This window comes from Bos grunniens, chromosome X (genome assembly GCF_055505025.1).
Source record: "Bos grunniens cultivar Pamir isolate PY7600 chromosome X, Bosgru_T2T1.0, whole genome shotgun sequence".
NCBI classification, from domain to species: Eukaryota; Metazoa; Chordata; class Mammalia; order Artiodactyla; family Bovidae; genus Bos; species Bos grunniens.
The window spans coordinates 97,619,369-97,643,201 of record NC_141194.1 but is presented as its reverse complement, the minus strand read 5'-3'; the positions used below and the strand labels follow the sequence as shown (position 1 = coordinate 97,643,201).

At 36.2% G+C, this 23,833-nt stretch overlaps 2 protein-coding genes across 9 annotated transcripts in view; both read left to right on the top strand.

The window, feature by feature from the left end:
• DIAPH2 (diaphanous related formin 2) overlaps nt 1-23,833 on the top strand; it is a 1,061,378-nt gene that overhangs the window by 226,657 nt on the left and 810,888 nt on the right. For all 8 annotated transcript variants that reach the window (XM_086388307.1, XM_086388306.1, XM_086388305.1 and 5 more), the window contains one exon: nt 16,902-17,041. In XM_086388307.1, coding sequence (XP_086244433.1) covers nt 16,902-17,041 — 140 coding nt within the window. The remainder of the gene's footprint in view (nt 1-16,901; nt 17,042-23,833) is intronic.
• Nucleotides 18,809-19,877, top strand: RPA4 (replication protein A4). The gene is given in 7 exon segments (XM_086388313.1): nt 18,809-19,070; nt 19,073-19,207; nt 19,210-19,321; nt 19,323-19,413; nt 19,416-19,586; nt 19,588-19,698; nt 19,700-19,877. Coding segments are annotated over 7 exon segments (774 nt in total). The 5' UTR covers nt 18,809-18,952; the 3' UTR covers nt 19,736-19,877.

The following is a 23,833-nucleotide window of genomic DNA, read 5'->3' as shown; positions in this document are numbered from 1 at the left end:
ATGTTTTCTCACTTTCTATATATTCTGTGGGACTTTTGAACACAACTTTATTACTACTAATATGAAGGCAGTGTTGTTCCATGGTTAAGCACACAGGCCTCAGAGTCAGGCATACTTCGGATCAAATTCAGATTCTTACTAGTAATGTGACCTTGCCCAAGTTTTGAAACCTCAGTTTCTTGATCTGTAAAATGCAGATAATGTTATCAGGGGCTGCCAAAATCTGGGAAACATGTTAGTTCCTCTGTCTTACCTGACCCAGCATCCCTATTTACTCCGCTAGGTTCAGTAAGTCTAGGTCCTAAACAACCCTCTTATCCAGTCTTGTGTTTCTAACTGCAATGTTAATAGCTAGCATGTCATCATATTCTTCCTGAAACAAATCTTCTGCCCCATTCTCTCCCCCAGTGGCTTTTCTGCACACCTCCCAGCTCAAGCCATCATTGACAGTACAGATTCATTCATTTGTCATTCCATAGCCTAAATCCTTCTAGTGCCTTACTTTCACCTATGGCAGTTTCTCAGATTTGACCAAAATATAGACCCTTTTTAAAAAAGGAAGAGCCTTCTCAGACCCCAGTGTTGACTTAAAATATTATTTTCTAAAATATTTATTTGGCTGCACCAAGTCTTAGTTTCGGCATGTGGGATAGTTAGTTGCGGCATATACAATTTAGCTCCCTGACCAGGGGTGGAACCCAGGCCCCCCTGCATTGGGAGCGTGGAGTCTTAACCACTGGACCACCAGGGAAATCCTGACTTCAGATCTTTTAATTAAACTGTTTAAATGTATGCCAACACAGAATAAAATATAAACTCTGCCAGTAGAAATTATATACTTTATACAACAAATATACATATTAAAGAAAAATACAAATTTAAGTTAATATTATTTTAAGTGATAATGTTCTGCTGAACCTAAATTGATATTTACACTGTGGCATTATTTTTGTTCTCTGTGCTTAGAGTGCCATGTGTGTGTTAGTTACTCAATCGTGTCCTATTCTTTGTGAGCCCATGGACTGTAGCCCACCAGGCTCCTCTGTCCATGGGATTGTCCAGGCAAGAATACTGGAGTGTGTTGCCATTCCCTTCTCTAGGGAATCTTTCCAACTTAGGGACTGAACCTGGGTCTTCTGGATTGTAGGCAAATTCTTTACCATCTGAGCCACCAAGGAAGCTTAGAGTGCCATAGTATGACCAAATTCATTTTCTCCACTCCCAGTGTGTGCCTACATGTGTGCATGCATGTGTGCTCAGTTGTGTCCAACTCTTTGCGGCCCCGTGAACTGTAGCCTGCCAGGCTCCTCTGTGATGGAATTTTGCAGGCAAAGAATACTGAAATGGGTTGCCATTTCCTACTCCAGGGGATCTTCTGGACTCGGGGATCAAACCCACATTTCTTGCATCTCCTGGATTGCTTGGTGAATTCTTTACCACTAGTGCCACCTTGGGAAGCCCTTTCTCTACTCCATCTGTGGTTAAATTTTGATTAACAGTTAATTTTGATGACAGCCTGCTGCAGTGTCATTTTCTTTGTATTTGGTGCAAATGCATTGTTTTTATGCTAAGGCCACCTCTGTTTTCATTAGGTTGAGATAATGAAAGTCATCCTTCCTAGTAATAGTAAGATCCTAAAGGCAAATGTGGATACTGAGTTTAGTTGGCAGGACTTGGGGATAACATGCTTCTCCCCAATAATTCAGTTAATACAGAGCTTTATCATTTTATCTGACGGAATGAAACAGCAGAATTTAAAATTACCTTACACAACTCAGAGACCATTAAGAGTATGTTTGAGGAACCCAGCTTGAGAAACATTAGCCTTGAGTGCCAGATTTATTGACCTACTAGCAAGTTCCCAAACATGCCTCAGTGTTTATTGTAACTTCTGACTGAAATAACTTTACTGCCTTGGGTGAACATATACTCACTTTTTACAGCTTGCCTGAGCATCTTCTCCCAAATAAAAGCAGAGCCTCTATCCTTCAAATTCCTGTAGTTCCCTATATCTGCTGCCGTGGCATTAGCACATTGTTTCATAAGTCTGCTTATTGCCCCTCACCACTACCCAAAGAGTAAGGTTTTTGATGGCAAGGGTATGTCTTGGCTTATACCTGTACTCCCAGTTCTGGAACTTCATGGAAACTCAAAAATGTTGAGTGGGACTATTCTAATAAGAAAAAGACATCATATGCAAAAGAGGATATTTTATGAAGAAACCGACAACCTAACTAGTCAATGTATGTGTACAGAGAACATGGTAGTCAATTAAAATTTTATATTTAAAAAAGAAAAGCTCTGTTTTAGGACACAAATGGTGGCATATTCTGAGTCATAGAATCAAAAGGGCAAGACCTTTGAGATCATCCAGCTCAGTGGGTTTAAACTTTATTTAACATCAAAGCAGCTTATCCATTAGAAACCACATGTGAAATAGGAATATATAAATCAGATAAATGTTCAAATGTCCTCATTCTTGGGGAAGAGAAGATCTGGACGCTTCCTCTGTGAGTCTTCCTTAAGGAACTCCGTGGGCCTTCAGGATACAGTTTGAACATAATAGCATTGTGTACCTAAGATAGAAATCCTTTCCTGAGTGTCTCAGAGAAATAAGTAGCCCAACTCAGCATCACCTGAATCAGGTGACCAGAAACTGCTATTTTCATAACATCAGCATTTCTTTCATTAGGCCAATTTAAAAACATTTCTCTTTAGATTAAGGATAATATATAATGGCAGCAAACATTAATTGAGTGTTGATTATATACCAGGCATTATTGTATTTGACCTGGATTCTTATTTCATCCTTATAACAACTCTGAAGGTAGATACTATATTATTCCTGTTTTGAAGCTAAGAAACCTGAGGCCCAGGAGGTCAAGTAATAAGTTGACTAAATTCACACAGCTTTTAAGGGTAAGGAATATTTCTGAAATTTCTACCCACCTTTCCTCTTCTTGTTATAATCCAGCATTGAAAGCAAATTGTGCCTTCTTGAAAATAGTTCTGCCCTGTCTTCCAAAAGGAACTGATTTAGATTTCTAGCTGGTTTCTGAGAATAATTTGCTAGTTACATAGTCTCAGACAAGTCATGACTTCTCCATGGCTCAATTTTCACAGATGCAAAAAAAAAAAAAAAAGTGGTTTTAGCAGTATTGTCTCCTGGTATTAGATGAAAAAATACATAGGAAACGTTCTGAAGCTGTTTTGGCTATAGAACTATAAGACCTTTTTGATATCTAAATTTATGAATCTCATTCAGTGCTGAAGACATACATCCATTGACATAAACACATGTCAATTAATCATAGATCTTTTACTTTTCTTTGTTTTTCTATGCCTTGATTGTTTTCTATTGATGCACTATTGATAAAGGCAGGCAAGTTGAATAAGATTCAGCGTGTTCATTTTGGCTGACAGCACTTAGTAAAATGTTTACAAGACTAGAGGTCTAAAAATAATAGGGACTTTTTTGTTTTGTGGAAGGAATTTTTCTTTCATTTACAATTTATAGCTTCATTAACTACTTAAGATATAGTTTCTTCTAGGCTATAGGAAACTTTTATAATCTGCAAAAGTATTATTAGACTGGCTTTGTTACAATATCTAAAATTACTCTTAGAGTTAGATATAAAAATGATAAAGCAGGGAGTGAAAACATACTTAAATATATTTTTTAATTAAAAAATTTAATTGAAGTGTAATTGATTTGCTGTGTTTCAGATGTACATGTCTGTCTACCTATCTCTATACATTTTTCAGATTCTTTTCCATTATATGTTTTCATAAGATTAAATATAGTTCCCTGTTGTATATTAGCCTACAGATAAAGTTGCAAAGAACTAAAATACACACACACACACACACACACACAGGTGCAAGTTAAACTAAGGAACTCTCATTAAGATAGGTGGGTTTTCTCAATGCTATACAGTAGTAGGTCCTTGTTCATTATCTATTTTATATATAGTAATGTGCATCTGTTATTCTCAAATTGCCAATTTATCCCTCCCCCGCTTCCCTTTCCATAACCTTAAATTTGTTTTCTGAGTATCTTAAATATCTAAATATCTTATTCCTAAATATAGTCTTTGACTGACATAACAAATGCTGATGAAGCATTCCCTATTATTCTTATCTTTAAATGGTACATGAAGAAACTGGCTATGCCAAATACGCTGGTTATCTTATTGGACATCATCATTGGTCAAATTTTGCACATTTTCTTGTTTTTTTGCATAGATGGGGCTTTTCTATTTGAAAGGGTAATAGGCTTTTTCTCCCTTCATAGAGCAGTAGAGTCAATGTAGTGGCAGTACAAAATAGAGGAAACAGACACCTGTAAGGGTTCTTAACTTGTTTTGTACCATGAACCCCTCTGACAGTCTGGTGAGCCTATGGGAACCTTTTCAGAATCATGTTTTTAAATGTAAAACACAAATTGTTGTTGTTATTTAGTCGCCAAGTCGTATCTGATTCTTTTGCGACCCTATGGACTGTAGCCCACCAGGCTCCTCTGTCCATAGGATTCTCCAGGCAAGAAAACTGAAGTGGATTGCCATGCCCACCTCCATTCGATCTTCCTGATCCAGGGATTGGGCTTGTACCTCCTGCATTGGCAGGCAGATTCTTTACCACTGAGCCACCTGGGAAGCCCACAACACAAACTACATAGGATTAAAAAGGAAACTATATTAAAATATACTTATCAAAGTATTTTTTAAAGTTTATGACACATTCCAGAGAAATAGAAACTTGTATTTGCACAAAAACCTGAGCTTGGAGTTCGTAGCTGTTTTGTTCATAATAGACTAAAATTGGAAACAAGGACTTCCCTGGTGGTCCAGCAGTTAAGAATCCACCTGCCAATGCAAGGGCCATAGGTTCCATCCCTGGCCCGGGAACTAAGATCCCACATGCTGGGGGCAACTAAGCCCATGCGCCACCAGCTACTGAGCCCGAGCGCCCTAAAGCCCATGCTCCACAAAAAGAGAAGCCACCGCAATGAGAAGCTTTGCACCACAACTAGAGTAGGCCTTGCTCGTTGCAACTAGAGAGAGCCTATGAGCAGCCACGAGAAACCTGTGTGCAGAAATGAAGACCCAGCACTGCCCATCCCCCCCAAAAACCCTAAACTAAAAAAACAACTGTAAACAACCCAAATGTCCTCAATGGGTGAATGGCTAAATAACCGTAGTATATCCATACTATGGGCTATTTCTTGGCAATAAACAGGAATAAACTGTTGATATCTGGAATTTTTGTATGACTCTCCAGGGCATTATGCTAAGTGAAAAAAACCCATGCCAAAATTTTACCATATAATTGCCTTTATATGACATTCTTGAAAGGACAAAAATACAGAAGTGGAGAATAGATTAGTGGTTGCCAGGAGGGGAGGGTTGTGGGAAGAATTTGAGTGTGGCTATAAAAGGGCAAAATGAGGCATACTTGTGGCAATGGGATTATTCTGTATCTTGACTTTGGTGGTGGGATACATGAACCTCGTGACTCAGATGGAAGAATCCGCCTGCAATGCAGGAGATCTGGGATTGATCCCTGGGTCGGGAAGATCCCCTGGAGAAGGGAATGGTAACCTACTCAAATATTCTTGCAGGGGAAAGTCCATGGGCAGAGGACCCTGGCAGGTTAAAGTCCATGGTGTCACAAAGAGTCAGACACGAGTGAATGGCTAACACTTTCACTACAGGAATCTACAGGTGATCAAGTTGCAAAGAACTAAAATACACACATACACACACACATACATGCAAGTGCAAGATAAACTAAGGAACTCTCATTAGAAATAGGTGGGTTTTCTCAATGTCAGTATTCCAGTTGGATATTGTAATATAGTTTTGCAAGATATCATCACCGGGTGAAAACAGGGGCTCTGCGAATTTTTGTTATAACTGGATGCATATTTAAATTATCTCAAAATGTTGAATTAAAAAATCTAGACAGTGATGGGGTTTCTTTAAAAGATTTGTTAAATACCAGGACAAAGTGTGAGCTCATATAACTAGGGGAAATTTGAAGAAATGGTGGTATTTTAATATACCACCACAAATGTGGTATGTATGTATCATAGGAAAGTATCTGCGACTTCTATTAGTCACAGTGACCAAGTTGTAGGTGCTGCTTATGCCACTATTGTCTGTTGCCTGCATTCATAATTGAAAGAGATGAGCTGAATTCAAGTCAGTGATTACTGAAAATAAAGATGTCATTTTTTCCTTTCCAGTTTACATACTCCATGAATTGGGACCCAGAGTTAAGAAACCCCTGGCTTACTTTTTCTCTGTTTAGATTTTATTATCTGATATATCTCTAGGGCTTCTGTCAAATGAAAAATAAACATAATGCTTAAACTTTCTTTTATCAAGTATAGTGGGTGGTGATGAAGTCTCATAAAACATGCTCGTAGGCACACTTTATAGTTTTAAAGATTTTGTAGGTGTCCATTCACCATGTACATTGTTCATTATAATTGATAAATACTAGTTTTAAAAGGCAAGTATGAATAGATTTTAAGTATGGGGTAAAGCACATGTTTATTGTATTTGATGTGAAAAAGAACCATGTAATACTGATTGCTTATTACACAAATTTTGAATATCATTAAATATTTTAATTAGATTCTAACAAACCATTTAATGGTGGTTTAACTTTTCATTATTACTGTCTCTGAGAGTATCTCAATCAGATAAGGCTGTTGTTTTACAAGAAATGAAATTTAGTGTTTAGGGATCAACATTCCACTTATTAAAATAGCACCCTTTTGTCTTGGTCAGTGATAAAAATTAAAGTTTATTGTGTTTAACCGAGTAATTATTTGGTGTTATTATGAACTATTTTCTTCTATAGTCTACAAATTATGTGTTTCACAACAGAAAATATAAAAATAGGGCCACTGAATTTAAATAAATGTTTTCAGGTTTCCTTGTGTACTTGACATTTCTAATAGTACATGTGCTGAAAGAATGATTTAAGTATTCATTCTGAAATGGTCTTGTGTGTGTGTGTGTTAGTCACTCAGTCGTGTCCGACTCTTTGACCCCATGCACTATAGCCCACCAGGCTTCTATGTGCATGGGATTCTCCAGGCAAGAATACTGGAGTGGATTGTCATTCCTTTCTCCAGAGGATCTTCCTGACCCAGGGATCAAATCCTTATCTCCTGCATCGTAGGCAGATTCTTTACCATTTGAGCTACAGGGAAGTCTTGTAAAGGTCTTAGATTCTGTAATTCATGGGTAAAATGCTTAATCTGGTATTTAATATGTTAAAGCTTCAATAAGTAAACAAGAAATTTTTTCTTACAGAAAACCTTATACTTAAAACATTTTAGATAATTATACTTAAATAATCTTAGTTAAATCCTTTTGAGACAGATTGTGTGTATAATCTGAAGAATGATGATGTTTTTACACTGTACCTCTTAACCCCCTTCACTTATTTTGCCCATCCTCCTATCATCATCCTCATGACAACCACCACTTTGCTTTCTGTATTCTATGAGTCTGTTTCTATTTTGTTTTGTATGTTTGTTTATTTTGTATTTTAGATTCCACATATAAGTCAAATTATCCAGTATTTGTCTTTCTCTGTCTGATTTAGTCCTAATACATTCTATAGGAGCTACATATAATAATATTGATCCTAATATTCTGTAGAACCAACCATGTTGTGGCGATGGCAAGAGTTTATTCTTTTTGTGGCTGAATAATGTTCCATGTACATATAAATATGGCACATTTCCTTTATTCATTCATCTATCAAGAGGCACTTAGGTCGCTTCCACATCTTGGCTATTATAAATAATGCTGCACTGAAAGTAGGGGAACATGTTTTAGCATTAATGTGAATCCGTGCTTGCATTCCTGCAATGAATTCCACTTGATCATGGTATGTGATGTATTTTTAATATACTGTTGAACTTGGTTTGTTCATATTTTTTTTTTAAGAATTGAAGACCATTAATCAAAACTTTGTCATTTTCAGTATTTTTGAAACCTTTTTATTTTGTATTGAGGTACAACCAGTTAACAATGTTGAGATAGTTTCAGGTGAAAAGTGAATGTACTTAGCCATATGTATATACATGTATCCATTCTCCCCCAAACTCCCTCCCTTCCAGGCTGCAACATAACACTGAACAAAGTTCCATGTTCTTTACAGTAGGTCCTTCTTGGTTATGGTTTGCTCATATTTTGTTGAGGATTTTTTCAACTATGTTCATCAGGGGGATAGGCTTGTGATTTTTTTTTTTTATTGTTGTATCTTTATTTGATTTTGGTATGAGTAATGATGGCCTCATAAAATGAGTTTGGAAGTGCTCCTTCCTCTTTAGTTTTTGGGAATAATTTGAAAAAGATAGGCGTTAACTCTTCTTTAAATGTTTGGTAAAATTCACCTGTGAAGCCATCTAGACTTGAACTTTGGAGTTCTTTGATTACTGATTCAATTTAATTACTAGTAATTACCTATTCTTTTTTCTATTTCTTCATGACTGAATCTGGGAAGATTTTGTGTTTCTAGGAATTTATTAATTTCTTTTTACTTGTCTAATTTGTTGGTGTATAATTGTTCTTCAGTTCAGTTCAGTTCAGCTCAGTCGTGTCCGACTCTTTGCGACCCCATGAATCGCAGCACGCCAGGACTCCCTGTCCATCGCCAACTCCTGGAGTTCACTCAGACTCATGTCCATCGAGTCAGTGATGCCATCCAGCCATCTCATCCTCTGTCGTCCCCTTCTCCTCCTGCCCCCAATCCCTCCCAGCATCAGAGTCTTTTCCAATGAGTCAACTCTTTTGTATTTTTGTGCTTTTTGCTTGTAAATTCTCTTTCATTCATGATTTTATTTATTTGGCCTCCTCTGTTTCTTTCTTGATGAATTTAGCTAAAGGCTTATCAATTTTGTTTATGGTTTCAAAGAACCAGCTCTTTGTTTTATTAATCTTTTCTTTCTTTCTTTAGTTTCTATTTCATTTATTTCCTGTTTGATCTTTATTATTTCCTTCCTCTACCAACTTTGGTTTCATTTTCTTATTTTTCTAGTTCCATTAAATGTAATGTTAGGTTTGTTTGTTTCTTGGGATAAGCCTGTATTGCTCTGAGTTTAGCTCTTAGAACTGCTTTTCCTGTGCACAAAGATTTTGGAATGTTCTGTTTGCATATGTATTGTTTCAGGGTATTTTTTGACTTGTTTTTTGCGTTCTTTGTTGACCCATTGGTTGCTAATAGCAGGTTGTTTAATCTCCATGTTTTTTTTTTCCAGTTTATTGTTATTGATTTCTAGTTTTATACCCTTGTGCAAAAGATGCTTCATATGATTTCAGTCTTAGTAAATTTTGAGACTTGTTTTCTTACTTTACATTTGATCTATCCTGGAGAATGTTCCATGTGCACCTGAAAACAATGTGTATTCTGCTGTTTTTAGATGCAGTGTCCTGTATATATATTAAGTTCACCTTGTCTAATGTGTTTTTTAAGGCCAACGTTTCCTTAGTGAAGTGAAGTCGCTCAGTCGTGTCCGACTCCTAGCGACCCCATGGACTGCAGCCTACCAGGCCCCTCCGTCCATGGGATTTTCCAGGCAAGAGTACAGGAGTAGGGTGCCATTGCCTTCTCCGATCTTCTATCTTTATGGTCTATCCACTGATGTAAGGATAGTAGGCTCTTAAAGTCCTGCACTGTTATTGTATTGTTATCTCTTTATTCCCTTATCTCTGTGAATATTAGCTTTATATATTTAGGTTCTTCTTTGTTGGGTGCATAAATATTTATAAGTGTTATATCTTGTTGGATGGACTGCTTTATTGTTATGTAATGCCCTTCTTTGAATTTTGTTACTGTTTCTGTTTTAAAGTCTATTCTGTCTGATATAAATCTTGCTACCCAACCTTCCTTTTCATTTCTGTTTGCACAGTATATCTTTTTCCATCCCCTTATTTTAAGTCTGTTTCTTTAGGTTTCTTTAAGTTTCTTTAGGTTTTAAGTTAGTCTCCTGTAGGCAGCATTATTATTATACCTATAGAAAGGCATTATTTTTTCATCTGTTCAGCTACTCTATGTCTTTTGATTAGGCCATTTATTCCATTTACGGTAATTTTTGGTAGGTTGAATATTCCATTTAAAGTAAATGACAGGTATATATTTATTGTAATTTGTGAGTTATTTTCTGGCAGGTTTTGTAATTCTTTTCTGTTTTTTCTTCTCTTTCTCTATTCTCTTGTGATATGACCATTATATTTAGATTCCTTTCTCATTTTCTTTTATGCATTTACTGTAATTATTTTTGTGTGGTTACTGTTAGATTCACATAAGTTTATAACATTCTCTATTAAGTTAATAGTAACTTAATTTTGAACATATTCCAAAATTTTATATTTCCCCCCTCATGTCTTATTTTTTTAAATTTAAGTTTATTTATTTTAATTAGAGGCTAATTACTTTACAATATTGTATTGGTTTTGCCATACATCAACATGAATCTGCCACGGGTGTACATGTGTTCCCAATGTTTTAATTGGCACAGTTTACATCTATATTTCATACATCCTTTAATTACTGGTTTTAAAAATAGTACTAGTTCTTCTGTCTTTTACCCTTCATACTTGCTTTGTAAGTGATTGCTCCACTATGCTTATTATTTTTTTATGTTTTCCAATGAGATTTTTACTTAGGTATGTGTTCTTATTATCAATTAGTCCTTTTCTTTTTAACTTACTGAATTCCCTTTAACATTTCTTGTAAAGCTGTCTTGGTGGTGAAGAATTCCTTTTGCTTTTGCTTCTCTGGAAACCTCTTCATTTCTCCTTTGATTCTGAATGATTGCCTCATTTAGAGAATTTTTGGTTAGCAAGTTTTTCCTTCAGCATTATTCCTACATCTTGCCACTCCCTCTGACCTGTAAAGTTTCTGCAAAAGATCTACTGATAGCCTTACGGGATTTCCTTTGTATCTAATAAGTTGCTTTTATCTTTCTCTTTTTAGGATTCTATCTTTATCCTTTACTTTTTTCATTGTAATTATAATACATCTCATTTTTTTTTTCTTTTTGGGTTCATATTATTTGAAATTTTCTGGAGTTTGTGGACCTGGATATCTGTTTTCATTCCACAGATTCAGGAAGTTTTCAGCCATTATTTGCTCAAATAATTTTTCTGGCCTCTTGTCTCTTCTTTTTCTGTGACCTCAATGATGCAGGTATTATTCTGCCTGATGTTAGGATATGTTCTCTTATTCTGTGTTTTACATTTGACCTCTGCAAAGGTCTTAATTATAAGCTATATGTCTTGCAATGAGAAATGACACTATATGAATTTATCTTGTGATACTACTTTTCTGTATATGTTTTTATCTCACAGACCTTAAATGGATAATATTAGTATATTTTACACTATATTTCATGCAATTAAATTGTCAGTACAAATTGCATATAAATTGTTTGGAATGTTGTAGTAATATATTTGTTTTAAAGTAGCTTTTATATTTTAGGAATAAATTAATTATCTCTAATAACTTCCATTTACAAGATAGTTTTCTTGTATAATAGAGAGAGGTCACCAAAAGTTTTAACAGCATATTCAACTTTGTATAGCCCACCAGAAACATCACTTTTAGAATAAATATGTAGATGAACTTGTATTGTGCACATGTTTTTTGTTTCCTTTTCTACTGGAATTCATGGAACTGATGATGAGGAAAATGGCTTTCTATTTCTTATGCATTTAAATTTATAGGAGCCTCTCAAAAACAATGCTGTGATTGGTTTAGATATAATTCCAAATTTGTTAATCTGTAATGTTGCTTTTTTCAGAAAACTGAAGTCAAAGAAAAGACACTCATTTGGTTGAAGTAGCTAAAGTAACCTGACTACATTAGAGTTTATAAATCATGGTCAACAAGAATAATGATATTACTGCTTTCATGACAATAATATTGTCCTTCCTATTTGAAGATTATACCATTGATAGTAATTGTTATTTGTGTGCACTCTGTAGTTGAAAAGACCTGTGTACAATTAATAGTTTTTCCCAGTGTCTGCAGCAAGACACCTTTACAGCTTAGAATGTGGAACCTTTCCTCAATTTATAAGTAAGTCTGTATTTACATTAAAGAATAACAGGTCATACTCAGACCAAGTCAATTTAAAATCAAAAGTGGTATCTCCACTGCAATCTTAAAATATCTTTTTAGAATATTGCATGTCTGATTTTGATATGAAAATTTCATATTAGAGTAGGATGATTGTAAACTGAACTGAAGTTTCTTTTGGTTCTTTGTGTAGTGTTTTAGAATAATACAAACACAGTCATACTGACAAGTATCTCCATTCTAATGATTTTCAAATTAAGGAATGGTTTCAAATTAGGAAAGCTCTTTGTTCACCTAGCTTTGGAATAGCATGGTATGTGCTAATTGCTAACTTTGTCTGCATTATTTTTTAAAGATCAAATGGGCGCAGTGGTAATTTTCATTAATCTCGTACAGAGCAGCTAATTAAAATTTTCATTATTATCAATCCATTATCTAGTTGTTTCCTTTGTTCAGTATCAGAACAGGATGTTAATAATAAGCCATTCTTGTATTACAGCTCTATTAAATATAGTGAGAATTAGTTTAATCTATTGGATATTAATAAGCCATTCTTATATTACAGCTCTATTAAATATAGTGAGAATTAGTTTAATCTATTGCACTGTTTTGTCTTTAGGTGATCTCTTTAATATTATGTTGTACCATATTGATTACACTGAAGATACTTTGACATTTTGTAATAGAGATTTCAGAATTAAATGTTTGTTGATTTTTTTTTTTTTTTTTACGAAATGTTGAGGAAAAGTGACATATAGTTAAAGAAAAAAAATAACCCAAGGACCAGAATGTTGGTGTTTTATCCTCACAACCTCATTAATTACCTGTAGTTAGGATCATGTAAATCAATTTGATTCCCTATTTCTATAATGGTAGTATTAAAAGAGCTGGTGTTTAAGGGCCAGTCCGGCCTTTCTATGCTGTTTCTATCATGTTTTCATAATTCTCAAATATGAACTACTGTTAAAACCCCAAAGTCCGTCTAAGCTTGGTTAAAGGCATTTGTTCTATAAATTTATATATTTTCTGTCTTGCACCATTATATTGTTTGCTTTCATTCTGTATAACCATAGAGTATCCTCAATTATGAAATTTAAACCAATTTCTAGGACTTGAGGGAGAGGTGACTCCCAAGGTGATAGACTGACCCAGTGGTTCCATAAAGAATCTCTCACCCACAACCATGTAGAAGAAGAGAAGTTAACGTTTTCTCAGTACCTTACTCTATCTATGGTACAACATACATATGTGCATGTTTGCTCCGTCGTGTTTGAGTCTTTGTGACCCCGTGGAGTTTAGCCCACCAGGCTCCTCTGTTCATGGAAGTTTCCAGGCAAAGATACTGGAGCAGGTTGCCATTTCCTCCTCTGGAGAATCTTCCTGATCCAAGGATCCAGGGACTGAAACCTCATCTCTTGTGTCTCCTGCATTGGCAGGCAGATGCTTTATCACTGAGCCACACGGGAAGCCACAGCATATATGAAATGCTTCTTGTTTTTGGCACTTTGATATGCATTGTCTGACTTAATCCTCATAACAAATATGAGGGATTGGTATTTATTACCCCTGAATCAAGCATGAGCAATTATTTTTATAGAGATCCGTTCAGTCATCTGAACAAAGATTACCTAGAAGGTAAATGAAAGGGTCTTGATGCATATCTAGTGGCAGTTTGAGCCATTCCCAGCGTACCATATACTATCTAAAGTTACCTTATGCTAGCATCTCTGAATCGGAGAAGGCAATGTCACCCCACTCCAGTAGTCTTGCCTGGAAAATCCCAGGGATGGAGAAGCATTGTAGGCTGCAGTCCATGGGGTCGCTATGAGTCAGACACAACTGAGTGACTTCACTTTCACTTTTCACTTTTATTCACTGGGGAAGGAAATGGCAACCCACTCCAGTGGTCTTGCCTGGAGAATCCCAGGGATGGGGAAGCCTGGTGGGCTGCCGTCTATGGGGTCACACAGAGTCGGACACAACTGAAGCGACTTAGCAGCAGCAGCAGCAGCATCTCTGAATATATTGTAATGGAATGTCTCGGGACTGTAATATTCTGAAGTGAAACTAAACTGAATTTGAAAGCTTTGGCATGTTGAAGGTCACCAGTCATTCACCTTTTTCGATTATTCACCCTTCATATATCCATCACTCCTTCAAGAAATATATGTTGAGTACTTAACTCTGTGCCAAGCACTGTGTTAAGATCTAGAGATAGAGCAGTGAACAAGTTAGGCAAGTTTCCTGCTTTGTAGAGCTTATATTTTAATGAGAAGTACACAGTAAACAAGTATATAAAGCAGTAAAATTATATAAAGCTAATAGGATAAGTGAGATTTAAAATGATGTTGTGATGATAAGTGCAGTGTTAAGACAGGAAGACTGGTGGGATGAGACATAAATGATGAGAACCAGCAATGGAGAGGCCAGAGTCTTCCAGGCAGAAAAAACAGCAAATACAAAGATCGTTCTACAGGAATAAGCCCTGTATATATAAAGCCTCCAGGGGAGGATCAGTATGGCCTTGTCATCCATTAATTGAGAAAATAAATTTGGGGGTCCTATGAAAGTGGAATGTGACTTCAGATCTGCAAAATTTTATACTATAAATGTTTATGCTAGTCCTTGTGGATCTGTAGCCTTAAGAGCTGGGCAAATAAGTTACAGAAATGTGAAAATGATTTCAAGGTGATGATTTTACTTACTGTGCCATCTATATGGTGATTTATTCAGTAGACTTCCTAAATATCTACTGTCCAACTGGAGTGAAAATATGAAATTGTATTCCTTGTTCTGTAATTATTATGGACAGATTCAGTAATGGCACACTTTTGCTGATGCTCACTAAACACCATCACTGTGTTAGACACTTGGCATACATGGAGTTTCCAGTCTAGAAGAGAAAGAGACTCACCTCTGCCCCAATGTCTCAAGTGCTATAATAGTGAAAAGGCCATGGTGGTGTAAGGGAATAGTTTTTGTACATGAGACTTTATCAGACTTTAAACATTTACTATTTAATGGAATTAAAAAAAAAAAAACTCAGACATTAAGAATGGTTGACAATTTCTGTATCAGGAGGCCTTTTCAATAAAAAGCCAAATATTAGGAAATCCTAGGGAATCTATTTCTCATTATTAACACACTGTTTTTTTTAAACTCTATATCCTTTAATGACATAACTTCTATCAAATTGAAAAGAAAATTGGTTTCCTATTTATAGCTTAGGTACTTAGCAAAAACTGAGTGTAATTCATATGAACTTACAAAATGGGCTCCAAGCTAGAGTTTTAATCCAGGGGGATACATTTGTAATATAGGAAAGGGGCAGTTATGATTATGTAGATCTGGGATCTGAAACTATGAATTATTAGAACCATGAATGTGTTGTTGATGTTTTTCTCCCAGCCTTTTCCCCAAATGACTTACATAGTTATGGCAAGGCGATGAAGCTCAGAAGCTGTGATGAGATAATGAGTTCTAGAAATAACCCTGTGTATATTGGAAATTAAGCTAAAAAATAGTCAATATCAGATAAATGCATTTAATGACTTCTAAAGATTAATCGATAGCATGGGAGTAGCATAGTTCGGAAGGAATAGTTGGGAACTGGTGAATGCTTTAGACTAACATGCTAATCAGAGACTATATTGTCTTACATTTTAATAACCATTTTCACTTGGTTTTGAGATAGGGTGATATTCTGATATATTTCAATAGATTTGGGTTATGAAGGCAATGGCACCCCACTCCAGTACTCTTGTTTGGAAAATCCCATGGACGGAGGAGCCTGTTAGGCTGCAATCCATGGGGTCGCTGAGGGTTGGACATGACTGAGTGACTTCACTTTCACTTTTCACTTTCATGCATTGGAGAAGGAAATGGCAGCCCACTCCAGTGTTCTTCCCTGAAGAATCCCAGGGACGGGGGAGCCTGGTGGGCTGCTGTCTATGGGGTCGCACAGAGTTGGACACGACTGAAGTGACTTAGCATAGCATAGCATAGCATAATGTTTTGCATTATATTTTGTAGAATAGAAGTAACTAGTAAACTTAATAAAATGATTTCTAAATGTATGTCCTATGGGTAAAGGAGGACCAGCTAATGTTAATCCTAATGCTTGGACTTTAAATTTAGGCGCGACCTGACCCCATAGATGGCAGCCTACCAGGCTCCCCCGTCCCTGGGATTCTCCAGGGAAGAACACTGGAGTGGGCTGCCATTTCCTTCTCCAATGCATGAAAGTGAAAAGTGAAAGTGAAGTCGCTCAGTTGTGTCCGACTCATAGCAACCCCATGGGCTGCAGCCTACCAGGCTCCTCCGTCCCTGGGATTTTCCAGGGAAGAGTACTGGAGTGGGATGCCATTGCCTTCTCCAGTGCATGAAAGTTAAAAGTGAAAGTGAAGTCGTTCAGTCGTGTCCAACCCTCAGCGACCCCATGGACTGCAGCCTACCAGGCTCCTCCACCCATGGGATTTTCCAGGCAAGAGTACTGAAGTGGAGTTCCATTGCCTTCTCTGAGCATTAATGCTACTCAAGTCCATATTCTGTTCAGGTCATAAGCACCATCAGTATAATTTTCTTTTAAATGAGGTTGAGGAGAGTGTTGAAGTCTATCCACATGTCTTTACCATGTCAATTCTAGATGACCAAAAGATTTTAAACGCCTGACACTCTGCACACATTTTTTAGTAAAATATTTACATATTCTATGCATTATTTTATTTTAAAAGTTTTTTTTTTTAAAACCTTGTTGTTTGTCTAAAAGAATTTCGTGTTTTTTTCCTATTTAATAGGGAGGACTGAAAAACAGCAAACATGAATGCACCCTATCTTCACAAGAATATGTTCATGAATTACGATCTGGTATTTCCGATGAGAAACTCCTTAACTGCCTAGAATCTCTGAGGGTTTCTTTAACCAGCAATCCTGTCAGGTCAGTGCTTTTTACTGTTTTGGTGCGATTCATACAATTTGTACTGTATATGATTGTTGGGAATATAATCACATCATTTTGACCTCAAGATTCCATGACCAGATGTCTGATGTTAGCTAATAAAGCAATGTCTAATTATGAGGTCTAAACATTTAAAAATATATAGTTAATCTGATTTCCAATAACATGCAATTTTAAGAATACAAGTATTACTTGGATGGTTAAATCCTCATTGATTATGTAAAATATGGGTCCAGAGGTTAAATATCCACATTTATATGAAAGTCTGTACTCAGATAACAATTATTATATATTTATTTGTAAAATAAATTACATGTATGGCTCTATTATTCTCTTTTAAGAAACTTATTTTAGTTTTGGTTGTGCTGGGTCTTCATTGCTGCATGTGGACTTTCCCTAGTCATGGTGAGCAGGGGCTCCTCTTTGTTACAGTGTGCGGACCTCTCATTGTGGAGGCTTCTCGTTGCAAAGCACAGACTCCAGGTGCACCAGCTTTAGTGATCGCAGTACGCAGGCTCAGTAGTTTCGTCTTGCAGGCTCTAGAGGTGGGCTCAGCAGTTGTGGAGCACGTGCCCAGCCAGTCACTGGCATGTGGAACCCTCCCAGACCAGGGATTGAACCCATATCTCTGCACTGGCAGGTGGATGCCCATCCACTGTGCCACCAGGGAAGTCTGATATTTTTCCTTTTTAACTTGAGAAGTAAATAGAATTTTGTATTCTCTTACAAGTTTTAGATATTTATTCACACTTTTATGTAATTTGGGATAGCAAAAATCAGTTTATTTTAACCAATAAAGTAAATAGGAGAATATTAACAAACTCCTTAAAAATCTACACATTTAGGTTATTACCTAGGTGTGAAGGATTTTTAAGGAAGAAGTTCTTGCTAGTGATAGATTCCAATAATTGGTGTTCTTTTATCAACCATAAAAAGCCTTTAAGTTAAATACACTCCACATAAAATGTCTTTATAGGGATAAATAGATTTTCAGTATAATATGAAAATATTCTGGGATCTACTTCCGCAGTTACTAAAATATTAAGTTCAGAAATTTGAGTATACAGAAACTGTTATTTCCATTTTTTTCTTGATTTTCCTAATATAGGATGGGACTAGTACTTCCTTGACCTATCCACAGAAGCTTGCAAATAATTTAGAGCTCAGTTGTTTTGTTTGAATTTATGTATAAATTGAAATATCTTATACTATCTATTTTTACCAGTAATGCATTTGGCAGAATAACTCGAAGAGTGTAATTCTCCAATAAATAGTTTAAAAAGGTAATCATAAGATATGAGTTGCATTTGGATTTGATAATTATTCAGAGGTGGCTGTCTTGCTATTTTTTCCAGAATGCTTCTGGTTTTAATGATTTGAACATGTGAGTCCTTTAGGACAGTGAAAGTGGCGGATTCTCCCTTGTCCCTGTCCTGCCACCCTGCTCTGCCACCACTGCCTCCTCACACAAACTATACTGAACTTACTGCTCTGAAAATTTCTGTTGAATGGTTAACTGAATGAGTGAATAAATGAATCTTTTACATGTGCCTATAGATTTTGTGACATTTAGTAATAAAGTGGGGGCGGGGGAACCTTGTTAAAATGTATTTTTATAAAGATAGCGGAAAAAGTTTGAAATTGCACATGGGTCTTTTAAAATACAGCAGAACAGGTATCAGACCACGCCAAAGAATTCTTGGGTGAAGTGAGAAGCTGGCAGGTCCCAGTTGCCAGACAGCTGCATCCTGGCAACTGATTGGCTCCACAGTTGCAGGCCTCACAAACTCCGCATTGGGTGGTAGCCTATGCTAAAGGTTGGAGCCTGCCTGTGGAACTTGCTAGCTGGAGCCAAAGCCCACTTCCTCTTTTGCGGGAGCTGCCCTTAAAATGAGTAAGAATGGGTTTGGGAGCTATGGCAGCATTTCTGCCCCAGGTGGAGCCAGCGGAAGCAGTGACCCACTGTCTCAGGGCAGGGTAGCTCTTGCTACTAAGTCCATGGGATCCAGGCCCAAATCCAGGCTGTTGTTCCTTGTGTAAACCAACTGCTCACCTCCAGTCTGGTTGATAACATCTTCAAGAATAGAGGAATCAAGATTTCCCAAGTTTCTGTCATGGGAATAATCAGGCAGGCAGAGAAGACTGTAAGTTACTTTATAAGATTGATGATATGACCACTAAACCTATCGAGGTCTGCCAGTGGGTTGGCAGAGATAAAGCAAAGCAGGAGGTGACTCTGCTTCCAGTGGGAGTATATACCAGTGTTTGGTATCCTCGAATGTTCTGCGGAAGTGAAGAGCCTTGAGATGTTGAAAATCCATGTCCTCCAAGACATGAACGAGTACAGCACATACATATTCTAGAAATGGTCAAGGTACACATGATGCTGGATAACACCTGCCAAGCGGCCTCTGGGCAAAGTGGCCCTGTTGATCCATCAGAAATGGATGAAGCCCAGAAGCACGGCGAGCACCACCCCAGTTTCGTCCAAAACGAGGTGCTGCATTTGATTCATGAGTGTCCTCCATAGGGAAGGCAAGAGCATTCATGAGCTCCAGACCAAGCTTTGCGACCTGAGCATCTGGACCGTCAAGCAAGCCATTGATTATCTGACTGTGGAGGGCCACATCTACCCTCACTGTGGATGAAGAGCATTTCAAATCTGCTGATTGAAGCACCGAAACTTTTTTTTCATTTTCCGAAGACCCTGCCTCCTGTTGTGACTGAGTTTGTTTGACTTTTAGGAAGCAGATTTTTTTTGTAACAAAAGATTGGAAGTGGCATCCTTTGGAACCTCACTGCTTTTCCAGCTGCTTTGAACTTAACTGTTTTTCTAACTATATTTGAAGCTTAGAAAGAGATGATGATAAATAAGTTGACTGGCCTTTTTGTAGGATTTACCAATGAACAGATGAAAACACTCCTGGATGGATGAATTTGGGGAAGCAAAAGTACAGAAAAAGTTGAAAATTATTATTTTCTTGCGTGGGAGCTTCTTTTTCCGAAATATCCATGTATTAGGAGAAAATAGATGCAGTCAAGGAGCCAGTTAAGAGACAAAAAAAGTGTTGTTTTTACATAGACTCATTTTCTATGTTTTGATTTAGCATCTTATATTCATACTGTTATGTTATGCTAAATATAGTAGCTGATTAATTCAGATGAGCTAAAGAAAGTAGTTTTTGGATTCAGGTACCCAGTTCATGTTCATATAGTAATCTGCTCTTATTACCATAAGTTTATGTTTTTTAAAAGATAAAATTATACTACATTTAAATGGCAGGGTCAGCTTGGACTTTTTTTCTTAAAGCATAATTGTTTTCAATTCATTGTAATATTTTTATAAATTATAATCTCTTGTAGTTGCATAGTACACAGATACCAGACTTGATGTAAGTTTTATGTTTTGATGTATTATTTATAATACTAAATGCTCTATTTTATGTATAAGAAGGTTTTATTCTTTAGGTTAGATGAACAAGTACTTATAGGAATATTATTAAGCTTAGCAAGTTTAATGAAAGTTTATGCAAATATTTTATTAAAGCACTTTTGCAAATCTTCATTGTGTGATTTGTTTTCCTAAATTCATTCAAAAAGCCTTTAGTTTTGCTTTTGAATATTAACATTTTAATTATCCAGAGGGATTTTTTTCTCTTCTGTATGTAATGTCAATAACATATATTATATCCTTTTTGTAATAATATATTTTAGTATGCATGCCTGCTAAGTCACTTCAGTTGTGTCTGACTCTTTGCAACCCTATGGACAGCCAGGCTCGTCTGTCCATGGCATTGTCCAGGCAAGAATACTAGAGTGGATTGCCATTTCCTTCTCCAGGGTATCTTCCCAACTCAGGGATTGAACCTGCATCTCTTTTGTCTCCTGCATTGGCAGGCAGGTTCTTTACCACTAGTGCCACTTGGGAAGCCCTGCATTTTAGTATAGGTTATATTAAATATGTGAGGCTTTTAAATAATTGAATAAAGTAAGCACTCAGTTGTACATACACTAAAGATGGTATCTTTCAAGTTACTGGTTTTGTTACATTAGTGGAAAGAAAAATTATATATATTCATTTAGACAGGTAGAAGAGAAAAGCATTACTTGTCTCAACAAAAAAGAAGGTGAAAAAACAGAGAAAAGCCAGCAGTCCAGACTGTCAGAAGGTGGCCTTTCTTTGCCAATTCTAAGAAAAAATTATCACCAATTGTTGCTTAAACTTCCTGAGGTATAAACTAAACTTTTTTTACTCTTCAAAAGCAATGAAATAAGCGATATTCCTTTGTAAGATGGAAATGGTTAAAATACTATAAAACGTGTTTGTTATTTAAATAATCAGACAGTCTTTCCAAATTCTAGTCTTCACAAACAGAAATTCTGAACCACTCTGTTGAAAAGGTTGCCTGCCCTGGGGAAAACCATACTGAGGGAGAGACAATGGGCATATTTCTTCCTTAGAATCTCAGTGTGGAAAGTAGTCTAAGAGACAATATTCTTTTGTGGTATTACTTATACAGATTCAGGCACCCTGAGATTAAAATCTGACATTTATGACTTGGTAGGTCACTTGCTAATTACCAAGTTGACTCAATTGGTGGTTGGATAGGTAGTCAATTTTCCCCTCTAGGAATATTCCTTCAGAACCAGGAAAATAGCAACTTTAAAAAAAAAAAAAAAAAGCTTTATTTGGTTGCCTTAGTGCCTGGGAACTGACACTTCTCTGAACACCTGAATTTAAGGCCAGAGAACACCCCCACTCTCTCCCACAGCCTTTGACAGGAGCTGTCCTCTCTCTTTGTGACTTGGGATCCTTGTTAGCTTTGTTAATTACCCTAGCACTCTTCCCCACTTTACACTTCTTGAGCTTTACTGGGATTCTGCTGCAGGTGAGCGACAGCAATGGAAGAATACTAAGTATTCTGTGAATGGAATATATGTGAATGGAATGTGATGGAAATCAATAATGTGAATGGAAATCAACAAACATTTTGAGGCAGTAACAATTGCTAGATTGCCATACGTGCATATTTAATGCATGTTAGGGTTAGTAGATTTCTCAGATTCATTGTAATTCATCCACTTGGCATGCAGACTTATTTTTCAGTTTTGTCTACACAGTGAATAAATTTGGCCAGTGGTCCCCTTCCTCTCCAGTTCTGCCCTATATGTGAGCCACATCTTTGAGGATAAGATAGAAATCCTGGAGAAATACTGTTGACTATTTTGGGCAGGGGCATTTAATTCTGAGGAGCCTGAAGAACATAATTGATGATTCTCATAGACATAAGAAATGACTGGATTTGTATTAAAGTTGATTCTAAATGGAATAAATAAATTTGAAAATGTTTTCAAGTCAAGGTTAATATTATTGTTATAATTGCCAGTAATGTTTTATCTACTAAATTTAGATTTATATGTTGAGGGTAATCTGAGAACTGTAAATTGTCTTATTTTTACAATTTCTATTCACCTTTTATAATGATGAACAAAAAAAGCTAACAACTGTGAATTCTTTTCAGTCATTAAACTTTTAGTGAGCACTTACTTATGCAATAAGAATTAGCTTTCATTTTAATAAGCTTAAATTTAATTGATTTCTGAAATACTTATTAAAAATTATACTAGTTAACATTGTAACATTTGTATAGTACTTATTTTCTGCTAGGTACTGTTCTAAAAGAGAGAATATGTGTGTATGTGTGTGTGCTCTTGTGATGGCTAGATTTATATTTCTAGCTCAGACTTTTCTCTTGAAATTCAGACATTCATCTCCAAATGTCTTCCCAGATGCCCTACAGGCATCTTTAAAATATTTTTAAAAAATGATAGCAAGAAATAGTTATATATATACCATTTATTATCCTCCAGGAAATGTTCTAAGGACTTGAAATACACACATAAAACCAGAGAATCATTATGATTAGTATTAATATTGTTCACATTTTATAGATGAGGAATTTGAGGCTCAGAAAGGTTAAGTAATTTGCTCCATTTTAATGCTATATGGCTAGTAACTGTCAGAGCTAAGATTCCAATGCTGGGTCCTTATCCACTTCTTTATACTACCTCACAATAAGGCAAGTCTTTTAAAATATCCTCCTTTCATTCTAGTCACATACTAAATCTTTTGACTTTATTTCTTTCATTAAAATTTGCCTGACTTGAGTTTAAAAAAAAAGAACTATGAAATATTTTAGCAACAGGTATAAAGGGGAATATAAAAATACCTATGTTTTTCATCTACCAGTTTAAGAAACAATTTATTTTTATTATAGTTGTAGAGAACTTAGCCATATAACTTGTTAATTTTCAATGACACTATAACACACTGTGCCTGCATTTTTACTGATTAAAAATCAATGGTTAATATGATTAACCATAATGATTAATTAATGATTTAATTAAACCAATGCATTTATTATTTCAAGTGTAATTACAATTGTATTTGTAAAGTGTAAGTGTAATTGTATCTTAAGAATATATATCATTGCATTGGAAAGCCCTTTTTTTATGACCTCATAGCTCTGTGCTTCCCGAATGGCTCAGCTGGTAAACAATCCGTCTGCTATGTGGTACACCTGGGTTCGATCCCTGGGTTGGGAAGATCCCCTGGAGAAGGAGATGGCTACCCATTCCAGTATTCTGGCCTGGAGAATTCCATGGACTGTATAGTCCATGGGATTGCAAAGACTCAGACACGACTGAGTGACTTTCACTTGCTCCATACATATCGATGATACTTCTAGTAATTCAAATGCCATCCATATG